This window comes from Crocuta crocuta, unplaced genomic scaffold, assembly GCF_008692635.1.
Source record: "Crocuta crocuta isolate KB4526 unplaced genomic scaffold, BGI_CrCroc_1.0 scaffold55, whole genome shotgun sequence".
Taxonomy (NCBI): domain Eukaryota; kingdom Metazoa; phylum Chordata; class Mammalia; order Carnivora; family Hyaenidae; genus Crocuta; species Crocuta crocuta.
In genome coordinates, this window is record NW_027530512.1 from 6156942 (window position 1) to 6181819 (window position 24878).

At 42.7% G+C, this 24878-nt stretch overlaps 1 protein-coding gene across 1 annotated transcript in view; it reads right to left on the bottom strand.

The window, feature by feature from the left end:
- The window catches only part of RHOJ (ras homolog family member J), an 86831-nt gene that overhangs the window by 27098 nt on the left and 34855 nt on the right, over positions 1 to 24878 (bottom strand). Inside the window, exon 2 of the mRNA XM_077767212.1 lies at positions 437 to 495. Coding sequence (XP_077623338.1) covers positions 437 to 495 — 59 coding nt within the window. The remainder of the gene's footprint in view (positions 1 to 436; positions 496 to 24878) is intronic.

The window sequence follows — 24878 nt, forward strand, 5'->3', positions numbered from 1 at the left end:
GGACGTTTCCACAGCTCATTAGGCAATCCAAATAAAGGCTGGGCAAAGAATATAACATGAAAAAAAATGAGTGAAACTAATATGTAGAAAATGGACTCCTTAATCCTGAATCAGGCATTGGTATCAGTGGGAAGAAATTGAGACTCTTGGCCAACTACATTATTTTGGTTATTGATAATCATCAATCAATGAATTGTTATTTGCCTATCAACACCTCAAGTAATGTTTTTTTTTTTTGAGTTAGTTTTTGTTGGGTAATTATAAATGTTTTTATGATATTAAGAATGTGCCTTTTGTTGTCATTTAGATAGACAATAAATTTGTCCCAAATGATCAGAAGAAGTAATGTCTGTACTGTTAGTCCCCATATGCCTAGCCAAATGGATCTTTCTCCCCACTCCCAAGCCCTTAAGGAATCAAAATAGGAAAAACGTACCTGTCCTGCGGTGTCATACAGTCCGAGCAAATGTTGCTTGCCTCCCACTGTCACGGTAACTAGGGGAGAAGGGAAGAGGAGAGTCCATAAATGCAAGCTTCCATCAGGAGGCTTCACATTTCTCCATGCCAACATCTTCCTGGGCAGCAAGGATAAGCATATGCCTCACCCATGTATATTCTAAACCAAGCGGACAGCATGATTTCCAAGTGAAAGGCAACCTTGGCCTGCGGTGAGAGCAGATGAGCTCCGCCAAGTCTACATTTCTCAACTGAGATGAATATAATTGGTGCCACTTGGACACTCTCTAGGCTACTCATTGATCCTGATTAGGCCCTAGAATATCCAGCTCCTGAAGCAAAAGGATGCTGGAGCCTTTCTTGGTGAGGGTATTTATTCCTTTTGTTTTGTTTGAGCCACCTTTTGGGATACAGAATTGTGTGAGCAACTTCTCTGTTTGAAATCTCTCTGTTCTGTCTCCGAAACATTAACAAAACCCACGAAAACAAAGAATAGTAACCCACCTACCTATTTTAGAGTCTTTAAGGCGAACGCTAATAATGAAACGAGAAGGGCTTAACATTCATTTTCAAAAAGGTTTTTTTCTTTTTGGTTTTGGTTTTTAAATTAAATAGTCCAGCACGTTAGCCCGACTGATTTACTACAATTTTGAACCGTAGTTGCAAGAGGAGATGTTGTACGGGTTTGCTTTCACCTACCTAAGGGGTGCACAGAGAGTGAAGAGTAGGCAGTTTGATTTACCCAGCAGGCTAACTGCCTTGCCAAGCAATTGTGTCCAAAAGTGACAAGTAANCCACTTGGACACTCTCTAGGCTACTCATTGATCCCGATTAGGCCCTAGAATATCCAGCTCCTGAAGCAAAAGGATGCTGGAGCCTTTCTTGGTGAGGGTATTTATTCCTTTTGTTTTGTTTGAGCCACCTTTTGGGATACAGAATTGTGTGAGCAACTTCTCTGTTTGAAATCTCTCTGCTTCTGTCTCCGAAACGTTAACAAAACCCATGAAAACAAAGAATAGTAACCCACCTACCTATTTTAGAGTCTTTAAGGCGAATGCTAATAATGAAACGAGAAGGGCTTAACATTCATTTTCAAAAAGGTTTTTTTCTCTTTGGTTTTGGTTTTTAAATTAAATAGTCCAGCGTGTTAGCCCGACTGATTTACTACAATTTTGAACCGTAGTTGCAAGAGGAGATGTTGTACGGGTTTGCTTTCACCTACCTAAGGGGTGCACAGAGAGTGAAGAGTAGGCAGTTTGATTTACCCAGCAGGCTAACTGCCTTGCCAAGCAATTGTGTCCAAAAGTGACAAGTAATAGAGGGATACCCACCACCCTGTACATGCCTGGAAATGAAATAAAGTCTCATCTTGAAACAAAACTCAGATTGAACACATGCAGTGCGAAAGTAATACAATTCTCATGATGAATGGAAAGAGCAAATTTAAATTCCAGCTCTCCCCCCAACCCTGTTTAATCTCTTTTTAGAAAAAGCAAGTAAAATATGAGGGAGTATGGGATTTTTTTCCCCTACTTGATCAAAAAATGTGCAAATGCAGGGAAAGATGATTTTTGGCTCCTTCTGCCCTTAGCTGTACAGGAAACAGAGATAGGCTGCATAGCAGCCTTCATCACAGTATGTCCCAAAGAGGCTGGCCGGATTCTCCAGTCTCTTGCTCAGAGTTGCTGATTCAGTACCGATGTTACTTTTATTTGTTTTCAGGTTCCTGGGCTATGTGTATGCTAAGTACTTCTCAATGGCTCATTCTTTGAAAAGCACTTGTTTAAAAGTGCTGCCTCCCTAGACACCAGGAACAATTTTTCTAATCTACCCAGATCAACATGTGTTCAGTTAGATAACATGGCTGTAGCCACTGTGACGAGCTCTCGAATGTGTGTTTTTAAGCGGTGAACACAGCTCCATTCAGCCCTGGTGACGACGCTGACAGAAGAGGGGCATTCAAACATTTTTATTTCCTTTCATACTTCCAGAGCTTTGTCCTGTTCTATTTTCCTCTTCCTGCATGCGTGGAGCCCAGTCAGATGTTCCTGAAGTCTGCCTACATGGTTTCTTTAATGACCAATTCACTACCTAGTCATGGATCAGGAATGAAGGGAAGAAATCCAGCCATTACGACATGGAATTTCCTGCCTCTAGTGAGCTCAGTACATGCAGGTCAGGGGCAGCTGTTTGGGAGACCCCCTCAGAGCCTCCCATGAACTCCAGGCCCAGAGCCATCTGTGGAGTGAGGCCCAGATGCCTAGTCACCCTCATGGCCCTGTTGGGTACTGCATATATTCCTAAGCAATGGTGCTGCCCTTTGTCATGGGGTCCCTGTTGGGATTTCCCTCCAGGCTGCTTTTCCTCAGGCCCTACCCTTCCCTCCCTGCATTGCTCTGACTGCAGGGACTTGTACCAGGCCTGCGTGCGAGCCCAGTGAATTTGGACCATGGAATGAGAGTCTGGGCATAGTTTTTCCTTCTGGCTGTCCTTCTCCCACTCAAGGGTTTATCAGGTTCCTAGGTCATGCTCAGTGTTAAGAGTAGAAAGACCAGATACAGTTCCTTCTGTCATGGGGCCTGGGGAGGAGGGGTTTATTGGGAAAGTCTGGGCATCCCGCAGTATAGTAAATACTATGTCAGAGGAAGCATGGATGTGGGAGCACACAGTAGGGGTATTACTGTGCTTGTGTGTGGGTGCTGGTGGCATGTGGGAACATGCAGGGGGCACTACTGCATGTGTGTGCATGTGTGTGTGAGGCTCACGTGTGCGTGTGTGCTCACACCCACACCCACACACACCCTCACTGCTGGAACTTCATCAGAGAAGGCTTTCTGGAGGACATGTCTAAGCTGATGGCCCAGAGTTACTCAGGGTGCACTGGGGGAGGGACAAGGGAGCAGTTCACCTGCTACCCAGGGTGCACTGGGGGAGATGGGGCCTGATAGGTGAGCATGCAGGTCTAGCTGTCCTGACTCACTAATTTAGACATTTTTGCAGATGCCTTTTGCTAAGCCATGAAATCCAGAGTTCTTTTTTTTCCAGAGAAAGTGAAAGAGAAGGAATTGAAATAATTTCCTTGTGTTAAGGCAGAGTGGTAGGAGGCGAGAGGGTGGCATTTTTTTGGGTGGAAGTCTTGTTGGCTTTCAGCTTTGCTGTGTAGAGGCTGTTGAGTTTGTGTATTTGGTCAGTCCCAGTAGAAAGAGTCCTAAGGAAAGGGGCAGAGCCCCTGGAAGGCACTGTTATTCTCTCTTTTCTGCCCTCCTAGTCCCCCTTTTTATTGGAAGGAGGATGAGTGAATCATGTAGATGATGCTAGGAACGCCAAGCATTAATCATGCATTGTGGAGAGTGCAAATGGCTTTGTGAGTCCTTCTCTTAAAGTAGCAGTGGATGTCTTATTGCTTGCTGTCATGTATCCTACGAAGTTCCTTTTTTTTTTTTAAAGAATTTTAATGTTTTTATTTATTTCTGAGAGAGAGAAAGAGAGAGAGAGAGAGAGGCAGTGACAGTGTGAGCAGGGGAGGGTCAGAGAGAGAGGGAGATACAGAATCTGAAATAGGCTCCAGGCTCTGAGCTAGCTGTCAGCACAGAGCCCGACACAGCTTGAACCCACGAACTGTGAGATCATGACCTGAGCCGAAGTCGATGCTTAACCAACTGAGCCACCCAGGCGCCCCCAAAGTTCCTTGATTTGGAAACAAATCAGTCACAACAGCACAGAAGGAAGACATGCCCCCAAATGCCGATAGTAAATGTAATGAGGTTGAATGGCCAGGATCTTTTAAGTCAGATGGTTCTGTGTTCAACACCTGTCTTTGCTACTTACCATCTGAGTGACCTTGGGAAAGTCACCTAACATCTCTGAGCTTCTCCTTTCTCATTTGTTAAAAATGGGGATAACATCACCTCCCAGAGAGAGCACTTGTAAAGAGCAAATTAAATGAGAAGATGCCTGGCACACAGCCTGGCCCATAGTGAGTGCTTGACAATTGTTACCTTCCCTCCTTCAACAGATTTTTCCTGAACTTTTAGTAATGACACGGGTCAGTCTGCTTTGCTCTTCACTGTGTACACAGTGCAGATTAACTGGCACAAAATTTCAAAATATTTGTGAATTACTGGTCATTTTCTACCCTAGATGATAGCTGTTTAGATCTATGTCTTCCATCTCCCACTGGATGGGAAGACTCTTGAGGACAGACTGTGCGTGCTTCATTTCCTGCAGAGCAGACAGCACTGCTCGTGGTGTACACAGTAGATGCTGAACACACGGTAGGGGAATGGAGCACCAGAGGCGACTCAGGCAAAAGAAAGTCCTTCAGAATGTGCGGAGCCTAGGCTATAAGCTCCCTGGCAAGACACTAACTGCTGGGAAGAGCCTGCAGCCAGCAAATATGCCTGGCAGACAGCGCTCAGGCTAAAATCCCAGGTCACCTTCTATTCTTGGAGCTATTAGAGTTGTTTACTGAGCTTAGAGAGGCTTTCAAGAGAGTGGCTCAAAGGACCTGCTAAGGGCTCAGATGGTTCTCTCAACAGAGTGTGAAAAGTTGTCAGTGACCTGTTAAGTAGGTCAAATGAAGGCCTTCTTCTCCACATCCATTAATCTCTTTGCTTCCTTGTGTTCCTCTGGGCAGATTGGAGCGGTTAATTCTGTGAGAGGAAGAGGTGCTAATGAAGTCTAAGTCCTGGGCTTTGCTCTCTTGAGGGTCAGCTAGCTTCACCCAGGCTGGCTGGCTCGGAGCCTGCTCCCCTTGGCATTTCAGTCACCTCCTGACACGAGCCAGCGAGCGAGCATATCATTTGCAAACGTGGATGAGGAAGTGTTGGTCATTCCCTGTAAACCAGCTCAGACCGTCAGCCCAGCCCAGCACTAGAAATCTGATCCAGTGTCCCTCGCCTGTTAGGTGGTGGACTGGGTGTCTCATCTGCCAAGAGCAGTCCTTTGAAGTCAGTGTACTGAATATATGACTAATCCAAAGGACTGGAATGGTGGAAATTCCAGGTCAGGGGGAGCTCCCATTCCATTCCCAGCACGAGCCCTGCTCTCTGCATCGCCCATGTTGAGTGTACTCTCTTGGGGGAGGTAGGATGAGACAGACCTGATGAGGTGTGTGGATGTGATACCATACAGGTGCTGTTTTGAAGGAAGAAACACTAGATGATATACATGCTAGAAGTAGGATTTTAAGCAAGTTAAAAACATGGCTGTCAGCTGACTATAGGATGAAGATATGTCAAAGATTAATTAACTCATTGACGAGGGAACCAGTAAGACGATAAATCTTGTACAAGGAGCATTTTGAGGAACTGACATTTGTAGGCACTTAAAAAGCAAAATGTTGGAATGAGGTGACTAGCTTCTCTAGGAAACTGGTGGTTGTCCTGTGGAAAAGATATACCCGTTTTGTCTTCTTTTCTCCTAAATAGGAATTATTTGCATGTCTACCTGATCAGATTTACAAGTTAACATGCCCCTTCAGACAGTCTAAGCTTTTAGTTAATAGCAGAATCGAACAAAGGTACATTCCTCTGGATTATTAATCCCTGAGGCAGGGTGCTAACCACTGCCCAGGTGTGACAGCAAAAGAACATATTCTTGGCCTCGTAAGCAAGCTTCAGAGGAGTTTTGTTCAGGTCTGAGTTCAAGTGGTGAATTCCTTCCTGGTGGGTTTCAAATTTCCATCATATATATTCCTCTTCATGTGGCTGGAAACCTTTCTCACCCATCTACACCAGCCCATCCCGATCAGTTCTTTCCCCTTCTCTTCAAGGAAAGCTTCTTGTTTGCTGAGCAGCAGACACCTCCCCCCTCCCCCCAACTGTCACTCCCTCCCATCCCCTTGAAATAAAAGTTGCCTGGGGAAGTCTCTTATTTGATGTGCGGGCATGAGATCTTGTGATGCAGAACATAGACTGAGGAGAAAACCAAACAGCCTTGAGTGATGAATTGAGGGCTTTTTTTCTGGGTTAGGTCTGGGTTATGTCCTACAATAATGAGAGTTCCATTTGAACAGGGTAATACATATCTGCTATGTATCTTCCATCCCTGGTCATACTTCTTTCTCCTTTAGGTATTTAGGTATTTTGACAGGGGATTTGGGTTATAGTTATTTCAAGTTGTACCTGCCCTGGATTTGAAGGCAGAAGAACTGGTTGGAACTGTGGACTGACTCTGAAGGAACTCTGGGGAGCTTGAGCAAGCTGCAGCTTCCAGAAGTCTTGATTTTTTTTTTCTTATTAAAAAATGTTTAGTGTTTATTTATTTTTGAGAGACACAGAGAGACAGAGCATGAGGGGGGGAGGGCCAGAGAAAGAGAGGGAGGCACAGAATCCTTAGCACACTGCAGACTCTGAGCTGTCGGCACAGAGCCCGATGCAGGGCTTGAACTCACCAACCGTGAGATCATGACTTGAGCTGAAGTTGGATGCTTAACCGACTAAGTCACCCAGGTGCCCCTGAAGTCTTGATTTTCTTATTGGAAGTTTGAGAACAAAAGAGGGTATGAGTATGACCATTTTGCAGAGCAAGGCTTATGGAGGTGTAAGGTGGCATCACTGAACAAACGACTTCTGAAATAACTATACTTTTGAGAACAGAGCTGGTGGGAATGAAGCTGCCTCAGTACTGGGTTGGGGTGTCTGGGAAAGCTCTGCCACTGCCAGTACTTGTTTGATGATGGAAGAGAGGGAGAGGGGGGAAGAGCTTGTTTAATTCCAGGACTTTTGGAGCCAACTGGGGATGCANGGATGATTCTTTTGATATGCTGCTGGATTCGATTTGCAAGGATCTTGTTGAGAATTTTTGCATCCGTATTCATCGAGGATATTGGCCTGTAGTTCTCTTTTTTTGCTGGATCTCTGTCTGGCTTCAGGTGCCCCTGAAGTCTTGATTTTCTTATTGGAAGTTTGAGAGCAAAAGAGGGCATGAGTATGACCATTTTGCAGAGCAAGGCTTATGCAGGTGTAAGGTGGCATCACTGAACAAACGACTTCTGAAATAACTATACTTTTGAGAACAGAGCTGGTGGGAATGAAGCTGCCTCAGTACTGGGTTGGGGTGTCTGGGAAAGCTCTGCCACTGCCAGTACTTGTTTGATGATGGAAGAGAGGGAGAGGGGGAAGAGCTTGTTTAATTCCAGGACTTTTGGAGCCAACTGGGGATGCACACACTAATAGTGTGTTTCCATCAAGGGTTTTCAAGGAATTTCAAAGGGCTGTGATTCCATGACGTCCACGTTCTGAAATTTCAGAGTCCTGCTTCGTCTCACTTTTCCTTCCACAGCATTCATTTGGTCTCCACATCCTGCCAGTGCTACCTGCTAGGTATCTCAGGAATGTGACTCCTCTTTAGTATTTTTGTAGCTGCTCCCATGCAGTGTCTGTCCCAGCCTTGTCAATTGCCTCCTAATCCACATCCGGTTCTCCAGGCTCATCTGCTGTGCTTTCCTTCCTGCCCCCAGAGTTCGTGCAGCTGTGGCTCCTGAACGTCTCCAAGATAAACTGCAAACACCTTCCAAGAGTGTACAAAGTCCTTGTAGTCTGGCCCTGGCTTACTCTTCCAGCTCTCTTTTATTTTTTACCCCCCAACGATCCAATACTCATGATGCCTTTGCGTAAGCTGTTCCTCTGGAATTCTGGAAAAAGAAATTGTGGAATGCTTTCCCCACACTTGTCAGTCTGAGAAACTCCCACAGCTGTAGACCCCTTCCATAACTTTTTCTCGATTCCTCCAAATAACATTAAGCTTCTTTCCACGCTCTCTTGCTCACTGGGCCATAAAGTGCTGTGTATTATTTATTCTCACATATCAGAGGTTAGCATGGACCTTCCATGTAACTCCATAAATATTTGGGTAACTGAAAAGTGTATTATTACTATTAAAATTTTTTTAAATGTTTATTTTTGAGAGAGAGAGCGCACACACATGCGCATGGGGGGGAGGGGCAATGAGAGAGGGAGACACAGAATCCCAAGCAGACTCCAGGCTCTCAGCTGTCAGCACAGAGGCCTACACAGGGCTCAAACCCAGGAATCGTGAGATCATGATTTGAGCTGACGTTGGACACTTAACCAATGCAGCCACCCAGGTGCCCCTGAAAAGTGTATTAAACTCAACCCAAACTGAAAGTTTTCTCTGACGCATCAATGCTGACAAATCTTTGGCATTTTCCAAAGAGTCACCAGGAGCTTTTCAATACACTAACTAGCAAGATGGGGTCACCAGCAACGGTGTCCTGCACCGGAGCTGGCCGACCTGTTGTAAGAGGATGCCACGGCCATGGGGCTCCACTGGGTGGGATCTGTGCTTAGACCACTCTGCCCCTTTTCCAGGCAACCAGCACTAGCTATAGAGTGGCCACGTTCTAGGCCAGTGGGGCAGGGCCACTGCCAAGGGGTCCTGAGGTTCCCTGAGGCTGTGGAAGCCATTGCAGCCAGGCAGCTTGGCATTAGCCACAGAGTACAGGAGAGCTGCCTTTTAATTAAGACTTTGTGGGGAAGTGACTGAATTATCAGTGAAGCCCACACACAGGCTTGTGGTGGCAAACCAGGGTGTGCTTTTTGCAGGCTCCTCTATATAAAGAGATACTTTAAAAATGCCAGATTCTTCATAAATTGCTTAAAACCCTCACAATTATTAAACTTCCACTGAGGTATGGTAGAATAAATGCCTAAGGTGGAGGGAGAAACTTCAATTTTAGCTTTTTGACTTGGGGGTCTAAGTGTTTCCTAGTAGCCACCAGGGGGGGCTAGTGAAAACCACAGGTTCCCTGGTTTCACACCCACCCCTAAGATTTTGGGGAATGGGTCTGGGGTGGGACTCAGATATCTGCATTTTAATCAAGCTCTCCAGGAGAGTGATTGGTTTCCTCATCTTTAAGAGGAGACTAAGAATAACTCAATTACTGTAGAGAATCCCACCCACTTTAGACAGGCATTGGGAAATTAGATGAGGTAATACGTGGGAAAAATGTAAAACTTACAGAATGCTAGGCAGATATTATCTTTTTGGCCATACGTGACCCATGATACAGGAAGGAGGCAGTCTGAAAGTAATAGCACTCTCCCTTCCTTGTCTGGAAGTAGTCACTATTGAAATACAAACACCTGGTGAAGGTTTAAGTGGAATAGTGGGCTCCTGTCAAGAGTTTTCAAAGAATAATTAGACTCATAAAAATTCTGTCAGGTGCCAGCCATAACTAGTTAGAAAATATGATGGCAAACATCCTTTTCACAGTAATAAAAACTACAAACTGTCTAGTAACGTGCAAGACCTTTCTGGAAAAAAGCACCTTGTTGAGCTACATAAGAGATGGAAATGGAGAAACACTCGTGAATTTGCGTAGGAAGCTCTGTAAGACAAAGATAATATATAAGGATGTTAGGCCTCCTCAATTTAATAAGTTTAAAGTAATTCCATAGGATTTTCGAATCGGGAACACAATGGAATGATTACAGGAGTCATATGAAAAATTAAATTAGTAAGGGTAGCTAATAATTTAAAAAATGACAGGTTAACCATATTAATATCTGTTAACATGTATGATAAAGTTATGCTTATGAAAGAAGCATGGCACCAGCATAAGAATCAATGATACAGAACAGAATCTCAGGCACAGAGCCGTTGCTGCATATGTAAGGGGTTAGGATCTAAGTGGCAATGGAAAATGATGAAGTACTCAATATATTGTATTTAGACAGTTGGTTACTATTTGGAAATAAAACTGCAACTGAAGAACACTATGAGGAAAATGATTGATATATTTAATTTTATTTCAGCATGTTCTCTTGACTTGAAACATGAATGTTCTTTTTTCAACAACAAGGCCGGGTTAAAAAATTTTTTTTTCTTTTTTAAGTAATCTTTACATCTAAAGGGGGGCTTGAATTCATGACCCTGAGTTTAAGAGTTGCAAGCTCTAACAACTGAACCAGCCAGGCACCCCTGATATATCTGATTTTGAAAAAGAAAGAAAAGTAAGCGTGCTGGGAAAAAATGGTCACAGTATTTGAAGTTTAGAGAAGATTATCTTTGATACATAGGGTGCATTCTAATCAATAAGGACAATAATTAATCCAAAAGAAAAGAAACAAAGAATATATCCAATTTACAAATAAATTAAGGGGCAGTGAATATTGGAGTGAAGAATATTCAAGTTAAACAAGATACAATCTCTGGGCTTTCAAGGTGACAAAGATGAACAGAATGGTACCCAGTATTGGTGAATCCGTGAGATGTGGGCACTCATATGCTGATGGAAGAAATGTAAGTTGGTTCAAGTTTTCTGGTGAGCCATTTGTCAATATAGATCAAAAGTCTAAACATGGGTCTATCTCTGCATTGCATCCCCAGGAATAATCATACCTGTGCACAATTGCATGTATATAATATACACACATGTATATGATAATTTATCACCAAAGTGTTTATACTTGCTAACAGCTGGAAACCATCTAAATGTTCATTGATTGGAGATTGGGCCTCATCAGTTATGGGGCAGCCTTGTAATGCAACCTTTTAAAGAATATGGAGAAATGAGACAAAAAATCGAAGATATAATGTCTAGATGGTAGGAGATAAATTCTACATTGCGTATGTAAAAATATTTATAGAAAGCGCTTTTCATTTTTTCCATACTTTGTTACCGTGAACATGTAAGTCAGGAAAAAAAATGATATTTGGGTGCCTAACAGTTGTGACGTCGTGTTGTGATTATCACTGTTCTATTCTATATGGATTAGATTAAATGTCATCTGGGTTGTTTCCTGTCACTTACACTCTACCATTTCTTCCAGGTTCATGCTATGATTTTGTCTTAGGCTTATGATTTATTTTAGGGGGTAGGACCAAGCTCTTATTTTTACAAGGAGCACCTGTGACACGCCTGCCGCAGTGGAGTGTTATAAACTGTATTGTGGAGCAGCTCATCTTCTTCAGGGAATTATGATGAGCCACTAATGCTCTACCTATACTTGCTTTTCAAAGGTACTAAGAAAATACTGTACATTTGAGGATGCTGGAATCTGCTGAAATGTATTAGTTGTAAACCAAAACAAGTGTATGAGCTGTAAAGACAACAGCAGTAAATTGGTTCCAAATATAGCCCTTTATTGACAGTGTCTAGGCCTAGTGAAATACACCAGCCCAGCAAATAGAGTGTGTGTTTCTGCTCTCAATAACTTCTCTACCAAAGAATTACTAGATAATTTGGAGAACATTAAGCAATTTTTCTCTGTTTTATACTTTTGTGCACAATTGTTGCCCCAGATTATATTTACTTGTCTGCCCCTTTGTTATTCAGAACCCTAGAGTTTTTTATCCACTTGCGTTTTCTCCTCTATTTATCATAGTTGAGTATCCCCAACAAAATGAGGGTTCTTTACAATTTTATTTTTTACCTGTTAACAACGGTCCAGAAATATTAATACTTTCTGGTTAATTATGATCAAAAGGGGATGTGTGTGTGGCAATTTGGGATAGGGCAGTTCTTGGAGGCTTTCTGCAATAAATATCTGTGAGACCATCTTGTAAGTTTTTTGTTAAGTATTTTCTCAGTTCGTATAATGTAACATCTACCACTTTTATGTCCTTGTTCACATGTTTTTCCCCAACTACTTTTCCTCAAACGTTGTAGCAATAAAAATAGAGTTTTGGGGGGATGCTAGCCAGTTCTGTTAAGGACAGGTTGATCGGTAGTAGAGGGGTGCACTTGATGAGGCTACCATCAGGATTTGTGATTTGCACTGTCACTCGAAGCAAGAAAGAAGTTTTGTACAAGGCTTGGTGCCTCAGGTCACCTGGGTCAGTGGATTTGCAATCTGAGGCTTTGAATTCTTATTCTTGGTTTGCTGATGCTTTTCTTGTAAACTGTTCTGATCATAAGTGAAAGATAAAGCCACCGAAGGGGGGGGTTCTAAATAAAAAATTGTAGTACCACTTCCTAAATTCATCTTCTCAGTATGTTTCATAGCCTACCAACAGCCTCGAAGATTTGCCCCATTCTCGTCCTTTACCAGCGCACCTTCTTTAAATACTTCAGTTTTCTTTCTGCCCACACAAGAAAGCCCAGGGTTTGCCTGGCACTCTCCTTTGGGCTCTGGACCAGAGGGAAGCTGAAGAGTCCAAGGTATTTTCTCTCTTCCATAGCAGTGGGGGTGGAGGCAGGAATGGGGGGAAAGGTGAAGAGAATACACATTTGTAATTTAATATGCTTTCTTGTATCCCTGACACATTTATAATGCAGATATTTGTTTTACAGCTCAGGGGGTCCCTTGCCAAACTCTTGTATGGTACCAACATCATGTCTTTCTCTTGGAGCCCACAGATACCCAGTAGTTGAAACCACCACATTGCCAAGGACACCAAAGTTCGTTGGAATTGCAATTTCTCCTAGACCAGAGGGTTAAAGGCTCAAGGGTTGAAAAGGGAATTAGAGATAATATGATGGTCCTTCTGAGTCATCACTAATTGGTCAGAAGCAAAATGAGGTGTGCCAGTGAGAGTCACATGGACACAGGACCGGGTGGTTGACGGATATTAATGGACGGGGAGGTATACTCCACAAAAGAAATGCAGGAAGGAGCCAGGTCAGACAGCAGCCGGACTGCTCACTCTCACCTGCCGCTTCGCTGGTCTGCAGGGAGTAAGGGGCTGGGGGCATAATCACATCACTGGTCCAACTAAGAGTGAAGCCTCTGGAGATGCCTGCTAGTTTTCTCAATGGGAATTTGAGGCCTGGAAGGAGCGTGTGCCAAAAACAAGGACTGTAAAAAGAGGAAATATAAACAAGTAATCTTGAGGCTTGGAAAATGTTGTCTCATTCCCCTGAGCCATCACTAAGGGGAAACTGACCTCAAAATGTGAGAGCCTGAGTAAAGAGAGGGAGTCAAGTGACTTGGGCAAATGAGACCATGAAAAGGGCTGATTTCTTCAGTAATTTATTTTAATATTTCAGTAGATTGTACCCAAGCAGCTTGGAGCATAATAAAAACCAATGTGCTTTTTTTTGTATCTGGGGATTTCTGAGTGTCTTTCTGAAGTTCTGGTTTAAAAAGTGTGCTTCTGGATCTGTGGAAGTGTCTACTATTGCTGTCTGCCTGTCCAGTGTAAGGGGCTGTGCAATTGTGGCTTTAGGAGCAGCTGGTGTGGCCAGACACATTTCATTTTTCTGGGTGAGCTACCCTCACCCTGTTTTGTTTTGTTTTGTTTTTGTTTGTTTTTTGTTTTGTTTTTGTCTCTGGCCTAGTGATTGGTATGTTCCTTTACCTGCTCCCTTATCAATATCTATTGATTTGCCCCTCCTCCCCCTGCACATTGAGGTTCTACAAATGATTAATAACTGACTAGATTGTGAATTCCTTACAGGCAAAGACAAACTTGTGGGGTCCAGCAATGTCTTGGAAGTAATGGGTATTCAATAAATGAATGGATAGCTTAAAATCAACCCCCCGGGAGTATACATTAAAAATTTTTGTTTGTTTGTTTATTTTTGAGAGAGAGACACAGCATGAGTACGAGAGGGCAGAGAGAGAGGGAGACACAGAATCTAAAGCAGGCTCCAGGCTCTGAGCTCTAAGCACAGAGCCTGACGCAGGCCTTGAACCCATGAACCGTGAGATCATCACCTAAGCTAAAGTCAAATGCTGAACGGACTGAGCCACCCAGATGCCCCACACTTTAAAGATCATGCAAAACTGATAAAACTCTAATAGGGAAATAAAGAGCATCTGATAAGTTGGAGGGGAGTTTGTGGAGACTTGCAGCCTTTCTCCTACTCAGGAAATCACAGCAGAGGTCCTGGTGATAATTTCTGCTGTGGGTGCCAGGAGACACAATTGTTGAATTGAAACTGATCAATGCTAGAAAACAAGGAAAGCTATTGAGCCCAAGGCTTGGGCACACTCCAAGACAGACAGCCATGGAGTGTTTGCCTAGTTCCCAGCACTGCCACTTGAGACAACCCTGATCTGGTCTTGTATGACATATAGGCAGGCCCTTGAGGTTGTCAATTTCAGGGCCTCGTCGGGAGCAGCCTAAACCCTTGACCCCAACCTCTGCCAGGGACTGGCTTCCCCATCCCTCCAACCACCATGCTGGCTGGGAGCCCTGCGGGGGGGTGGGGGGGGTGGGGGGGGGCTAGTCCNGGGGTGGGGGGGGTGGGAGGGGCTAGTCCTGCGGGCTCTGCTTCTGAATCTCACTCCCCAGCCAAGAAGCTGAGAGAAAAATAGCAAAGCACATCTTTAGTTATATTCCAGACAGTTTTTTGGAAATATAGAATTAGTGAGGGATAAATGAACATTAACCATACTTCTTGAGACAAATTCACACTTAAAAAAAAAATCATCACATTGGCTGACCCTTCAACGGTCAGCAAAATGTTTTTTCTTTTAGTCTTTAGATCCTAAGATCGGTCTTCTGGCTTTCCGTGAGGTATGGCATTTGTGACTGGCTGTAGTTATAAGATCCCGGGAAGAGGGAGAAGAGAGCAGCCTTACAGACCAGTAAGTGCTGACCCACCTGAAAATACAGATGGCTGGAGGCAAGCAGAGGTAGGCAAGAAGAGGGCAGTGGTCTAAACCAGTGAGAGAAAATTCGAAACAAGTCATTTACGATACAATCTAAAACCTATGTGCTTTTCAAGCATTCAGGTGAGTATATTTTTAGCAGGTGAGGGACTTAGGAATTGGCAATTGGAGGCGGATGGCAGCCGGATGCTCATGATTAATGACAAACAAGTATCAGTTGAATGTCCCTTCACATGTCACCACCCTTAATTCTGAAGGGTTTCCACCTTGAGAGTTACAGAGGCCTTGACCTTTTGTTCAAGAGTAAGGAAAAGGCAAGAGGAATAAACAATATGCATAACAAATCTAGAGCTAGCAGCAGGGCCAGGAAAATTGTCTAAAAATCCAGCCAAATTCTTTTAAAGAGTTTTGGGAATTTCCTAATTTCTCTGTCAAATATGTCATCTTCACATTCCCATTCTTAGGAGATGCTTCTTACCCCATCTTCGTGTCCCTGTTCTGATGCTGCTGTGTTTCTGGGAAGAGGGCTGTCTGAGTGAGGAGTTACCGGAGGGCAGGAAATCCTAGGAGTGGGAGTGGAAGGGGCGGGAGGGAGGGTTTAGAGGACCACAGAGACTGGTTGAGTTCCAGGCTAGGGGTGTGGTGGTGTGGGGTGTGTGGGCTGTGGGGTGAGGGGAGCTGGGGTTGTGTGGGCTGTGGGGATATGGGTGGGTGTGGGGTGTGTGGGGCGAGGAGAGGGTGTGGGTGTGGAGGATGTCTTGGTGTGTGTGGGTGTGTGTGGGGAGTGTAGGGAGCAGGGGTGTGTGGGGGTATGGAGGTATGAGGGTGCATGGGGTGTGGGGAGTGTGGGGGAGTGGGGTATGTGTGAGGGGTGGAAGGGGTGGGAGAGTTTGGAGAACACAGAGCCTGGTGAGTTTCAGGGAGCTGTCTGTGTGTGGGGGAGGGAGGAGGGTGGATAACAAAACAGTTCTTTTATCACAGCTGTATGCTAGAAGGCTATTGACTAGGAGGCAGTGATGTTTTTGTTAGGGTTAAAATCAACTTTAGAAATATTCCCGGATGACTTTTCCAGGGCAAAAAAGTATTTTATATCATTCTTTGGACTAAACTGTTTGTATAAGGAATTGGTTTGAATGGATGGTTCCAGATACTGGAGACAGTTCTGTGATATGATTTTAATTCTATCTCAGATTCATATCTTGGCCTATCCACAGATGCCTAATTATTTAGTATAACAATGGTAAGCAGAACAATGGTCCCCCAAAGATATCCAGCTCCTGATTCCCAAAACCTGTGAATATGTTACCTCATGTGGCAAAAGGGACTTTGTTAATGTGATTAAATTAAGGATCTGAGTTGGGGAGATTTTCCTGGATTACCTGGTGGGCCCAATGGAGTCACATGTATCCTTATAAGGGAAAGAGAGAGGCGGGAGCGTCCAAGTCAGACATGTCAGAAGGGGAACAGAAGTTGCAGTGGTATGAAGAGGTCCATAGAAGCTGGCAAAGGCAGGGAATGGACTTGCCCTAGAGCCGGTAGGAATACAGTCATGTTGACATGTTGTCGCCTAGTGAGATACATTTTGGACCGTCAGAAATGTAAGATGATAAGCTTGTAATGTGTTACAGCGGCAATAGAAAATGAATGTAGTAATGTATATTGTAAAATATCTACTAGTTAAAAGAAATGTTTGGAAGTCAATGATGTTTGGGGAGAGAGGACATTCTTTGCCTTGGCCCAAAGTTCCCATGTGAAGGGTCTCAATTACTGTTAACACTCTTGGTGTGACCTCCTGAGGAGAGTGGAGAGAATTAGAATGATCTGGTTGGTAAATCTGGGAGTGATAACTGGGTGTGCTCAGCCCTCCCATTTTCCCTTTCAGATCTGTCTGCCCGGAAAAGTAAAAGTTTGGATACAAACTCTCTCTTTGGATACAGAGGTCTTTGTCTTCCAATGCTTTTTGTGATGGATTAGGAAGCCCACTGTTACCCATGTGCCTAAGCCCACTCTGGTCTTTTTGTGTTGGATTCTTCTTTCTCTCTTTCTCAAGCAGGGAAACGAGGTCTTATGTATTCACTCTCCGGAAGCATGACTCATCACATAGAAATGCTTTCTCTTTTCCTTGAATAACTTATTTGACATTATTTAATTTGTTTATTATATCTTGCTTAGTTCCAGAGAGTATTTAAGATGGCTTAAAAATACATTATAATTAAAAATGAGGAGCAGAGGGAAAATGAAGGAAGGGTTGATTAGATGAAACTAGAATGAGGTTAGAAGGCAAAATACATATCATGAGACTCTCCCCTAATGCTGGCAGGGGTTGAGGTGGGGGAGGCTCACAAATTTGACCCTGAACTTCTTATCAGTCAAAGTGAAGAGGGAAGCCTAACTGGTTCGTGAGCTATAGAATCATTGCCGAATCAAAATGGAATGATTTACAGAATATGGTAGCAAAACTGGTTAATCAAGAGAAACACAACTATACTGAGGACTGAAACTTTGGAAAACTTTGTCTTGGGTCTCCATAATGGGAATGCTTATAGAATGTAGTGAACAGGATTCTAAACATTTTGTTGGGTAAATATGGCTATGTACTTTATGATCTATGTCTTACCTTAATGCAAGTAAATGGTACAGTAAAACACATTTCTTTTATTTACATTGAATATTTTTTGAGCATCTCCTATGGGTCAGATAAAGTGGTGCTGGGGCATAACAGGTGACCAAAACAGAATTGTCCTTGTCTTTGGGGAGCTTAGAGTCTAGGGTGGGATCCAGAGACTGTAAAAATAACCCCACATTAGAAAGGTATAAAGTAGGGCACTTAGAGAGTGTAAAACACGGGACTTACTTTAGATTAGGGTCGGGGATAACCTCTTTCAGTAAGTGACTTTAAGTTGAGGTCTTAGCAATGAACAAAGCTACCAAGGCAAAAATATGTGTGTATTGTGGGAAAAGGTCAGGGTGTGTGTGTGTGTGTGTGTGTGTGTGTGTGTGTGTGTTTAAGGGAGAAAGAACAACATATACAGAAGCCCTGAGATGGAAAAGATGTGGAGGAAATGAAAGGCCCAGGTGGCCAGTGTGTAGTAAATGAAGGGAGCAGGCAGACAATGGCCTGGAGAGCTTGTGTATTTTGTAGCATGAGCAGTGGGAAGCCTTTGAAGGTTTTTGAGGAAGGAAGTGACATGTTCTTATTTATATTTTAAGAAGCTCAGCCTGGCTGCTTTGTGACGGCAGGCAAGAGAGCATTAGGAACCTATTGTAGTGGCCCAGGAAGATGATGGTGCCTTAGCAGCAGAGACGTGATGTGTCTGGTGGCGGGGGAAAAAGCATGCACAAATAGGTGGCTTGCTGGTGATCTAGAGAACATTTCTATCTATCTGAACTTTATGTAATCCTATGTCAATGTTAACTGTTTCTTAACTGATTGACTATAGCATTTAAGTTAGTTACATGTGCAAATTGGACATGTTTCCTAGAAGACACTTTCTCACTAACAAGGTTCTCCTGAGAGTAGTGGTTCTCAACTTTGGCTGTGCCCTGGACCAGTGCTAACAGAGCCTCTGGGGCTGGGGCCTGGACATGGAAACATTCGATCCCCAAGTGATCATGTTGTGTGGCCAAAATGAAGAGCCACTGACTTAGAGGATGAGATTGAAGATGATGTGTAACAGTGAGATGAGAATTAAATCCAATACATAAGGTGGTAAACAAGGTGGAGAACAAATATTTCTACGAATGTGACGTTTGAATGGAACCCACTATTTGCAGTTTTCTCTAACCAGCTCTAGATGGGGAAAATTAAGTTGTGATCAACTGAGGAAACTGACATCCTTGCAAACACTTTAACTTTCAGTAGCTCTTGTCAAATTTATCGGAAGCCTTGAGCTTATAAATAAAGGTGAATTCTTAGGCACTGCATGAATCAAAGTGTAGGCTAATTGGACATGAAAGGTTTCACCTCTAAATCGCTGCCAGAGGCCAGCAATTTTGAGCATATGGTGGCTGCTCAGTGGTAGTTTTTAAAAGAAAAGTCAGCCTGAATTCTGTTGCTAGGGGAAAATTTCCAGGGCTTCACACTTGTTTAGCCCTGATGTATCAGAAATGATTCATGCATGCACTGAGTTGTGAGTTCCCATCATCCTGCCAATTCTTCAGACGCTCTTAGCTCTGTAGGGACAGGGAGTGTAGTGGATGTATCATGTTTCTTCCAGCACCAATTTCATACCGTCCTCTGTTTCCTAAAAGTGCCCTGAGCTTCTCAGCATTAGGCGGTGGGCTCTGAACGGTTGTAAGAGTGAGCTGTGATTACTGTAAGGCGATCACATATTCTATATTTCTTATCTCGTTAACTGCTTGGGAATTGGCATATTACCCAAGTCCACCCAACAAGTCTCAATCCCAGTTCCTTTATTTGAGGCATAGGGGAATCGACCTCCTTCTGGCTGGAAGTGAGTGGCGAAGGACATAGCTCCAGGAGCTATTGGTAGCCATTTTGAACTGTGAAAAGAAATCTGACAGTGGAACCAGTGTTGAGAAGGCAAGGCTGAAAGATGTTGTTTGAGTCATGTTAAAATCCTCACCTAAAGCTAGAACCACCCTGTAACTTGCAACGTTGCAGACACCATGTCCCTTATTCACTGTGGCTCCAACATGACAATGAATGTTTGTTGAATGAACCAATGGTAAACGGAGGAAAGAGAACAATGTTAGGAGATATAAATCAATATTGAATTTATGTAATTACAGAAGAAAAAGTCATTTTCTAAGAGACCAAATCCCATCATTTTTCTGACTCTGAAATCTCCTTGAAGTAGCGAAATAGGGAATTTCCTTCTGATTACCTTACAATGACAAAGGTACTGAAATGGAAAAAAGTAGGAATAATTAATAATCTGGCCATGGGGTGGATAGGAAGGAATAAATCCTTTTTCCATAACACTAGTATCGAGGGAAATCTGACTCAGATTTGAGGCATGTAAGTCAGTGAGTTCCCAAACCAAAGTATTTTAGTTCCTTAGATTTACAAATGGCTTACTTCATTTATCACATTTACTTTGACATAAATTATCAAAACTCTGCCCACATATGAATTTGTAGAATCACTATATCATGAAAGAAAATATATTCACATGTTTCAGTACACTGATCGAAAGATAAACATACCTAGTCAATGATCCACATCATAATTTGTCAGCTTACTGGGGGCTATAAGGACACTTTATATAAAGAATCTATCTCGTTTCACCCCTAACATGGCAGTGAGAAGAAGGCAGAAGGAACAAGATATCTATGATGGCCAGTGATGATGATTTTTACCTGAGGACATAGTCAAATATGAGAAAGAGACAATTCACTTTTGTAAATGAGAAAAAAGATAGTTTTGCATTTGCCAGTATAAGCTTATACAGCCTCTTCCAGGACATGATGCAATGAAAATTTTCATCATTTCTTCCTTTCTTATTTTTTTCTCTATTCCCTTCTCTCCCTTAGTCACTAGACTGCACTAGATTCTGGGCCTATAGGAGAGGGGAAAGTAGATAAAGAAAACAATAAGCAGAGGGTAAAGTCTGCCAAGGGGAAATGGTTTTAATTTCAGATTTCATACTTTGGAAATCCAGATACATTTGTTGAGCAGGGGCCTGCATTGGGGATGCTGCTGTAGAACTGTGTACCCCTGTAGGACGTACCTTTCCAAGTCTTCTGCTTAAGAGACTTGTTGAGGGTCTCAGGAGCCACTATAACCCTGAGTTCCTACGCTGAGAAAACCTCAGTGTATTATTTCATCACAATCTACACAAACTTACTCTTTGATCTGCCTACTGCATTCTTCACTTCATCTAACAATAAAAGCCAAGATCCATATGTCTCTTGGGAGCCTCCCTGATTGCCTCTACTTTCTGATCCCAGCCTTGTTCTGTGTCCCCGTCCAATTCTGTCTCCAGGCCTGTGACGTGGAGCTGGGTAGGAACACAGGGAATAGTTAAAGAAATTGGTGAGTCTATTTCCACTAAGGACTGACTTTAAGATCTCTTACAAGGTGGTAAACAGATTGTGATCTGAAGTTTGTTAAGATGAATTTGCAACTTGGAATATAGTCTCCCCACTCCCTCAATGTTTAGGTTTCTAGGCGAGCCCACAATAGCACATACTACAGCTGAACTCTTATAAATGTATATAAAAACAGTAGTAGAATGTATTCCTATTCTACACACTGTTAAAGAGAAAAAATTGTTAAAACTATATCTTGAATCTTAGTGGTGAAAGGAAAGCTAGGCGTAAGAAATAGGAGGCGGGCGATAGCAGGATTAATAATAGCCAACAGTCAGTGCATACTTGCCATGTGGGCACTGTGCTAAGTGCTTCATGTGAATCATCTCGTCTAATTTGTCACTTTAACAGTTGAGGAAAAAACTGTCTCAGGTTATATGATTTCTCCAAGAACACTCTAGTAGTAAGAGGCAGAATCGAGTGCAGAATGGAAGCTTTTCTGGGGGGTGCCTGGGTGGCTCAGTTGGTTGAGTGTCTGACTCTCAGTTTTGGTTCTGGTCATGATCCCAGGTTTATGGGATTGAGCCCCTATCCTGGGTTTAGCATTGAGCATGGAGTCAGCTTAAGATTCTCTCTCTCCCTGTCTCTTAAAAAAAGAGAGAGAGAGAGAGAGAGGAAATGTAAGCTTGCCTAATTTTAAAGTCCAGGCTTTACCCGCTATGTAGTTTTTATAGAGATTCTGAAGAAAACTTCTGGAAACTTACCAGGTTATTGATGTCACTGGCTTATTATTAAGGCCAATTTTCCTAAACACTCAAGACTCTTGATTTTTTTAATTGCATGTCATGCTTTTAGCTTACACATGAAATGAGAGAGGAGAACCTGAGAGGGAAATATTTTGAGACCCAAGATGAAAGGTGGGTATTAGAGAGGAGTAGAGAGAGGCAAAGATAGAAAAAGGAGAGGGGAGTGCACGGTTGAGAAGGTGATGGGAAACAGACATGGGGTTTGGCCCAATTCCCTTGGTTGTTGCCAGGAGGGAGATGGGGTGGGGGGAGGGAAGGGTGAGGCACTCCAAAGCTGGGTCTTTGAAAAGCTGGGAATTCTTACATTAACGATGGAACCTCCTCTGGGTTTAGGGAAAGGTCATCAATCATCTAATAGCAACAGTAGCTGCACGGGGAATAGGTGACAAAACACGAATTAGAATCCAAGTCTGTTCAAATTCAAAGCCTAAGCACTCCCTCTTTTTGATGTTTCTGATGGTCTGAACTACTGTGGTTGGCTGCAGACGTCGTCTATGACGTCCCTGGCATTGGTGGTTATGGATTTTAGAAGTTTTCCAGATGTTTCACTTTGTAAGCATTTGCCCACAGAGATCATAGTCCCAGATTTACACACTGGTCTACACTTAGGTCAGATTTGGACAGTTTAAGAAATATATACTTTTCTAAATATACCTTGTGTATTAATGCAGCCAATTGAGTCTTCTGCCTCTCTTCTCAATGACACAAAACAATCTTGTCCTTTTTCCTATCATTGAGTTCATACCGTGATGGCTCGAAGGTAAGACAAAGCGATGCTGAGAAACACCACTGAAAAGAGTTGCTTTACTACCTTAGTGCATATAGAATTCCTTAGAACTAGATGGGAACACTTTGGGTTTAATATTTCCAAAGATATGATTGAAGAAAATTTTGATTTCTAGTTATTCAGTGACTTGATATTACTGGTTATTTATCAATAATTGACAAACGATTCAATTTTGTTCTTTGGGCATTGAATATTATATTTTTCCAGAACCTATTTGAAGGGGGTTGCTAAAACAAATATAAGATTTTTGTAAGTGAGGAAATCAAGGTGAAAAAAAATTAATGCAGGAAAAGTTAAGTGAAGACAAAGACGCTACTATACAAAATGCACAGTCTAAGCTGCACATGGACTTGCAAGAAGTAGAACACAAATTTGGTCCTCCTATTTCTACAGCCACTGTGAAGAGGGTCATGGGGTGACTCACAATGTCCATGTGAGTTATGTACAGTTAAAGACACTGATGTGCAGAGAGGACACCCAGCCAGTAAACCCTGAACACTGTATTTAAATTCATGCCTGTGTGACTCCAAGCTCATGCTGTTTTCGGTAAGCTGTGCTGCTTTTATGTACACAAATACCCATGTGTGAGTGGACTCAATCAGGGACAAGTATAATGACATCAAAGGTAAAGCTTTGCTTCCTTGAAAACTTCCTTATTTGCTGAACATTAATTTTTAGGTCGCATCTCTTGAAACTGGGATGTTAGCACGTTTGTGGAATTGTCGTAAGGATTAGAGATAATGCGTAGACATACCACGAATATAGTTCCTAAGATTTGACAGGTGCTCAAAAATGGTAGCCATTGTCAATTTCCAAAGCTGCTCATTTTTGACCAGCCATTTCCCCAATAGAGTCACAAACTAAAAAGCTAACATTTCCTGCCTTCTTGCAATGTGTGAACGGCCAAGCACTTTTTCTGGGCATGTTGTATCTCACTTATTCCTCCCCAAGAGCCTGTGAAGTCAGAGCTCCACTGTCCCCATCTTAGAGATGATGAACCTGGAGATAGATGAGGAGTTAACACAGCCATCTGTTTCCGAAATGAATGCGGTATATGCTGTGGGTGGGAATAGGTGCTGTTGATCAATCGATATTAGTCAGTTGTAGGAGTTCATCTGTAAAATATGCTAGTCATGATGCTATCTTTTTAGCAGCATATCAGAGATAGTGCCTTTTGCACAACTGTGCCAGTGACTGCCATCTGTCTTGGAAGAGTCTATGACTCCGACAGCCTAATTCAAAAGGGGACCACCACTCGAGAGTAATCCCTGTTGTTTTGTTTCCCACATCGCTTCTAAAGGACTCATGAGTTAAGCCTTCTTCCGTTGCTGAGGAGTAGTTTGATGGCAATGTTTTTCAGGCTATTCTTGCCATTTAGGCAAAATATGGTGGATGGTGCACCCTGTGGGTCATTAGGTCAAATTCTTTGCTAGTGCATCAGAAATAGCAAGTTTTATGCAAGCCTGTCACTCCAAAGAGCAGGAGAATAAAAGGAATGAGTTTGGTGTTTATCGGTGGGTCCTTGTAATAGAGAGATCAGTTAATGATGCTATCTGGGTTACCTCGAGATATACAGGGGGAGAAATTCTTTTCTTTCCCTGGCTTTTAGAAGGGGTTGTTCAGATAGAAAGTAGGGAGAGTCCGAAGGTGTAGTTTATCACTTTGTTCCCCTGGGAGTTTTTCTTCAGTTGGTTTTTCATTTGGCTCTCCATTTGGCCACCCTGTCATTTTAAATACTTCTATGCCTACAATATATATTCCAATGCCCCCTGGAATCCAGTGGCTTCCTTGTAGTTGGTGATATGGATGACATAGCACATGCCTTCTATTAATCTGACTGCAAGACTCAATAGGAGATGAATTAAATTCAAATGATTTTAAATTATTTGCTAGAGTTTTTTTTATTTGTATAGAGATATTGCATGTAGTAAATAATCGTGGCCATTTAATTTTAAATCTCTGAGTCACCTTTCTTGTGTAACTATAAAACATAACTGCTTGTAGAGGTCTGTTGACAGTTGTATTTTGTTTGGATAAGAGCTTATGGATTTTTCTCTCAAAATGGCAGTGGAGAATGGCTTATTGGAAGAGAATTATGGCAAAGAAACTTATGATGGTTGCTAGTGTGTGCCTTTTCATCAGGACTCAGCTTCTTAAACTGGGTTTCAGTGATAAGGCACAGAGAGAAAAGGTGTGTTTCTTCCTGCAACATCAACTTCCACTAAAATAGCCAAAAGACAACACTTCATTTTCACATGAAGACAGAGAAAGATATATGATGGGATAGAATGCCGATTTCATAAGGATATT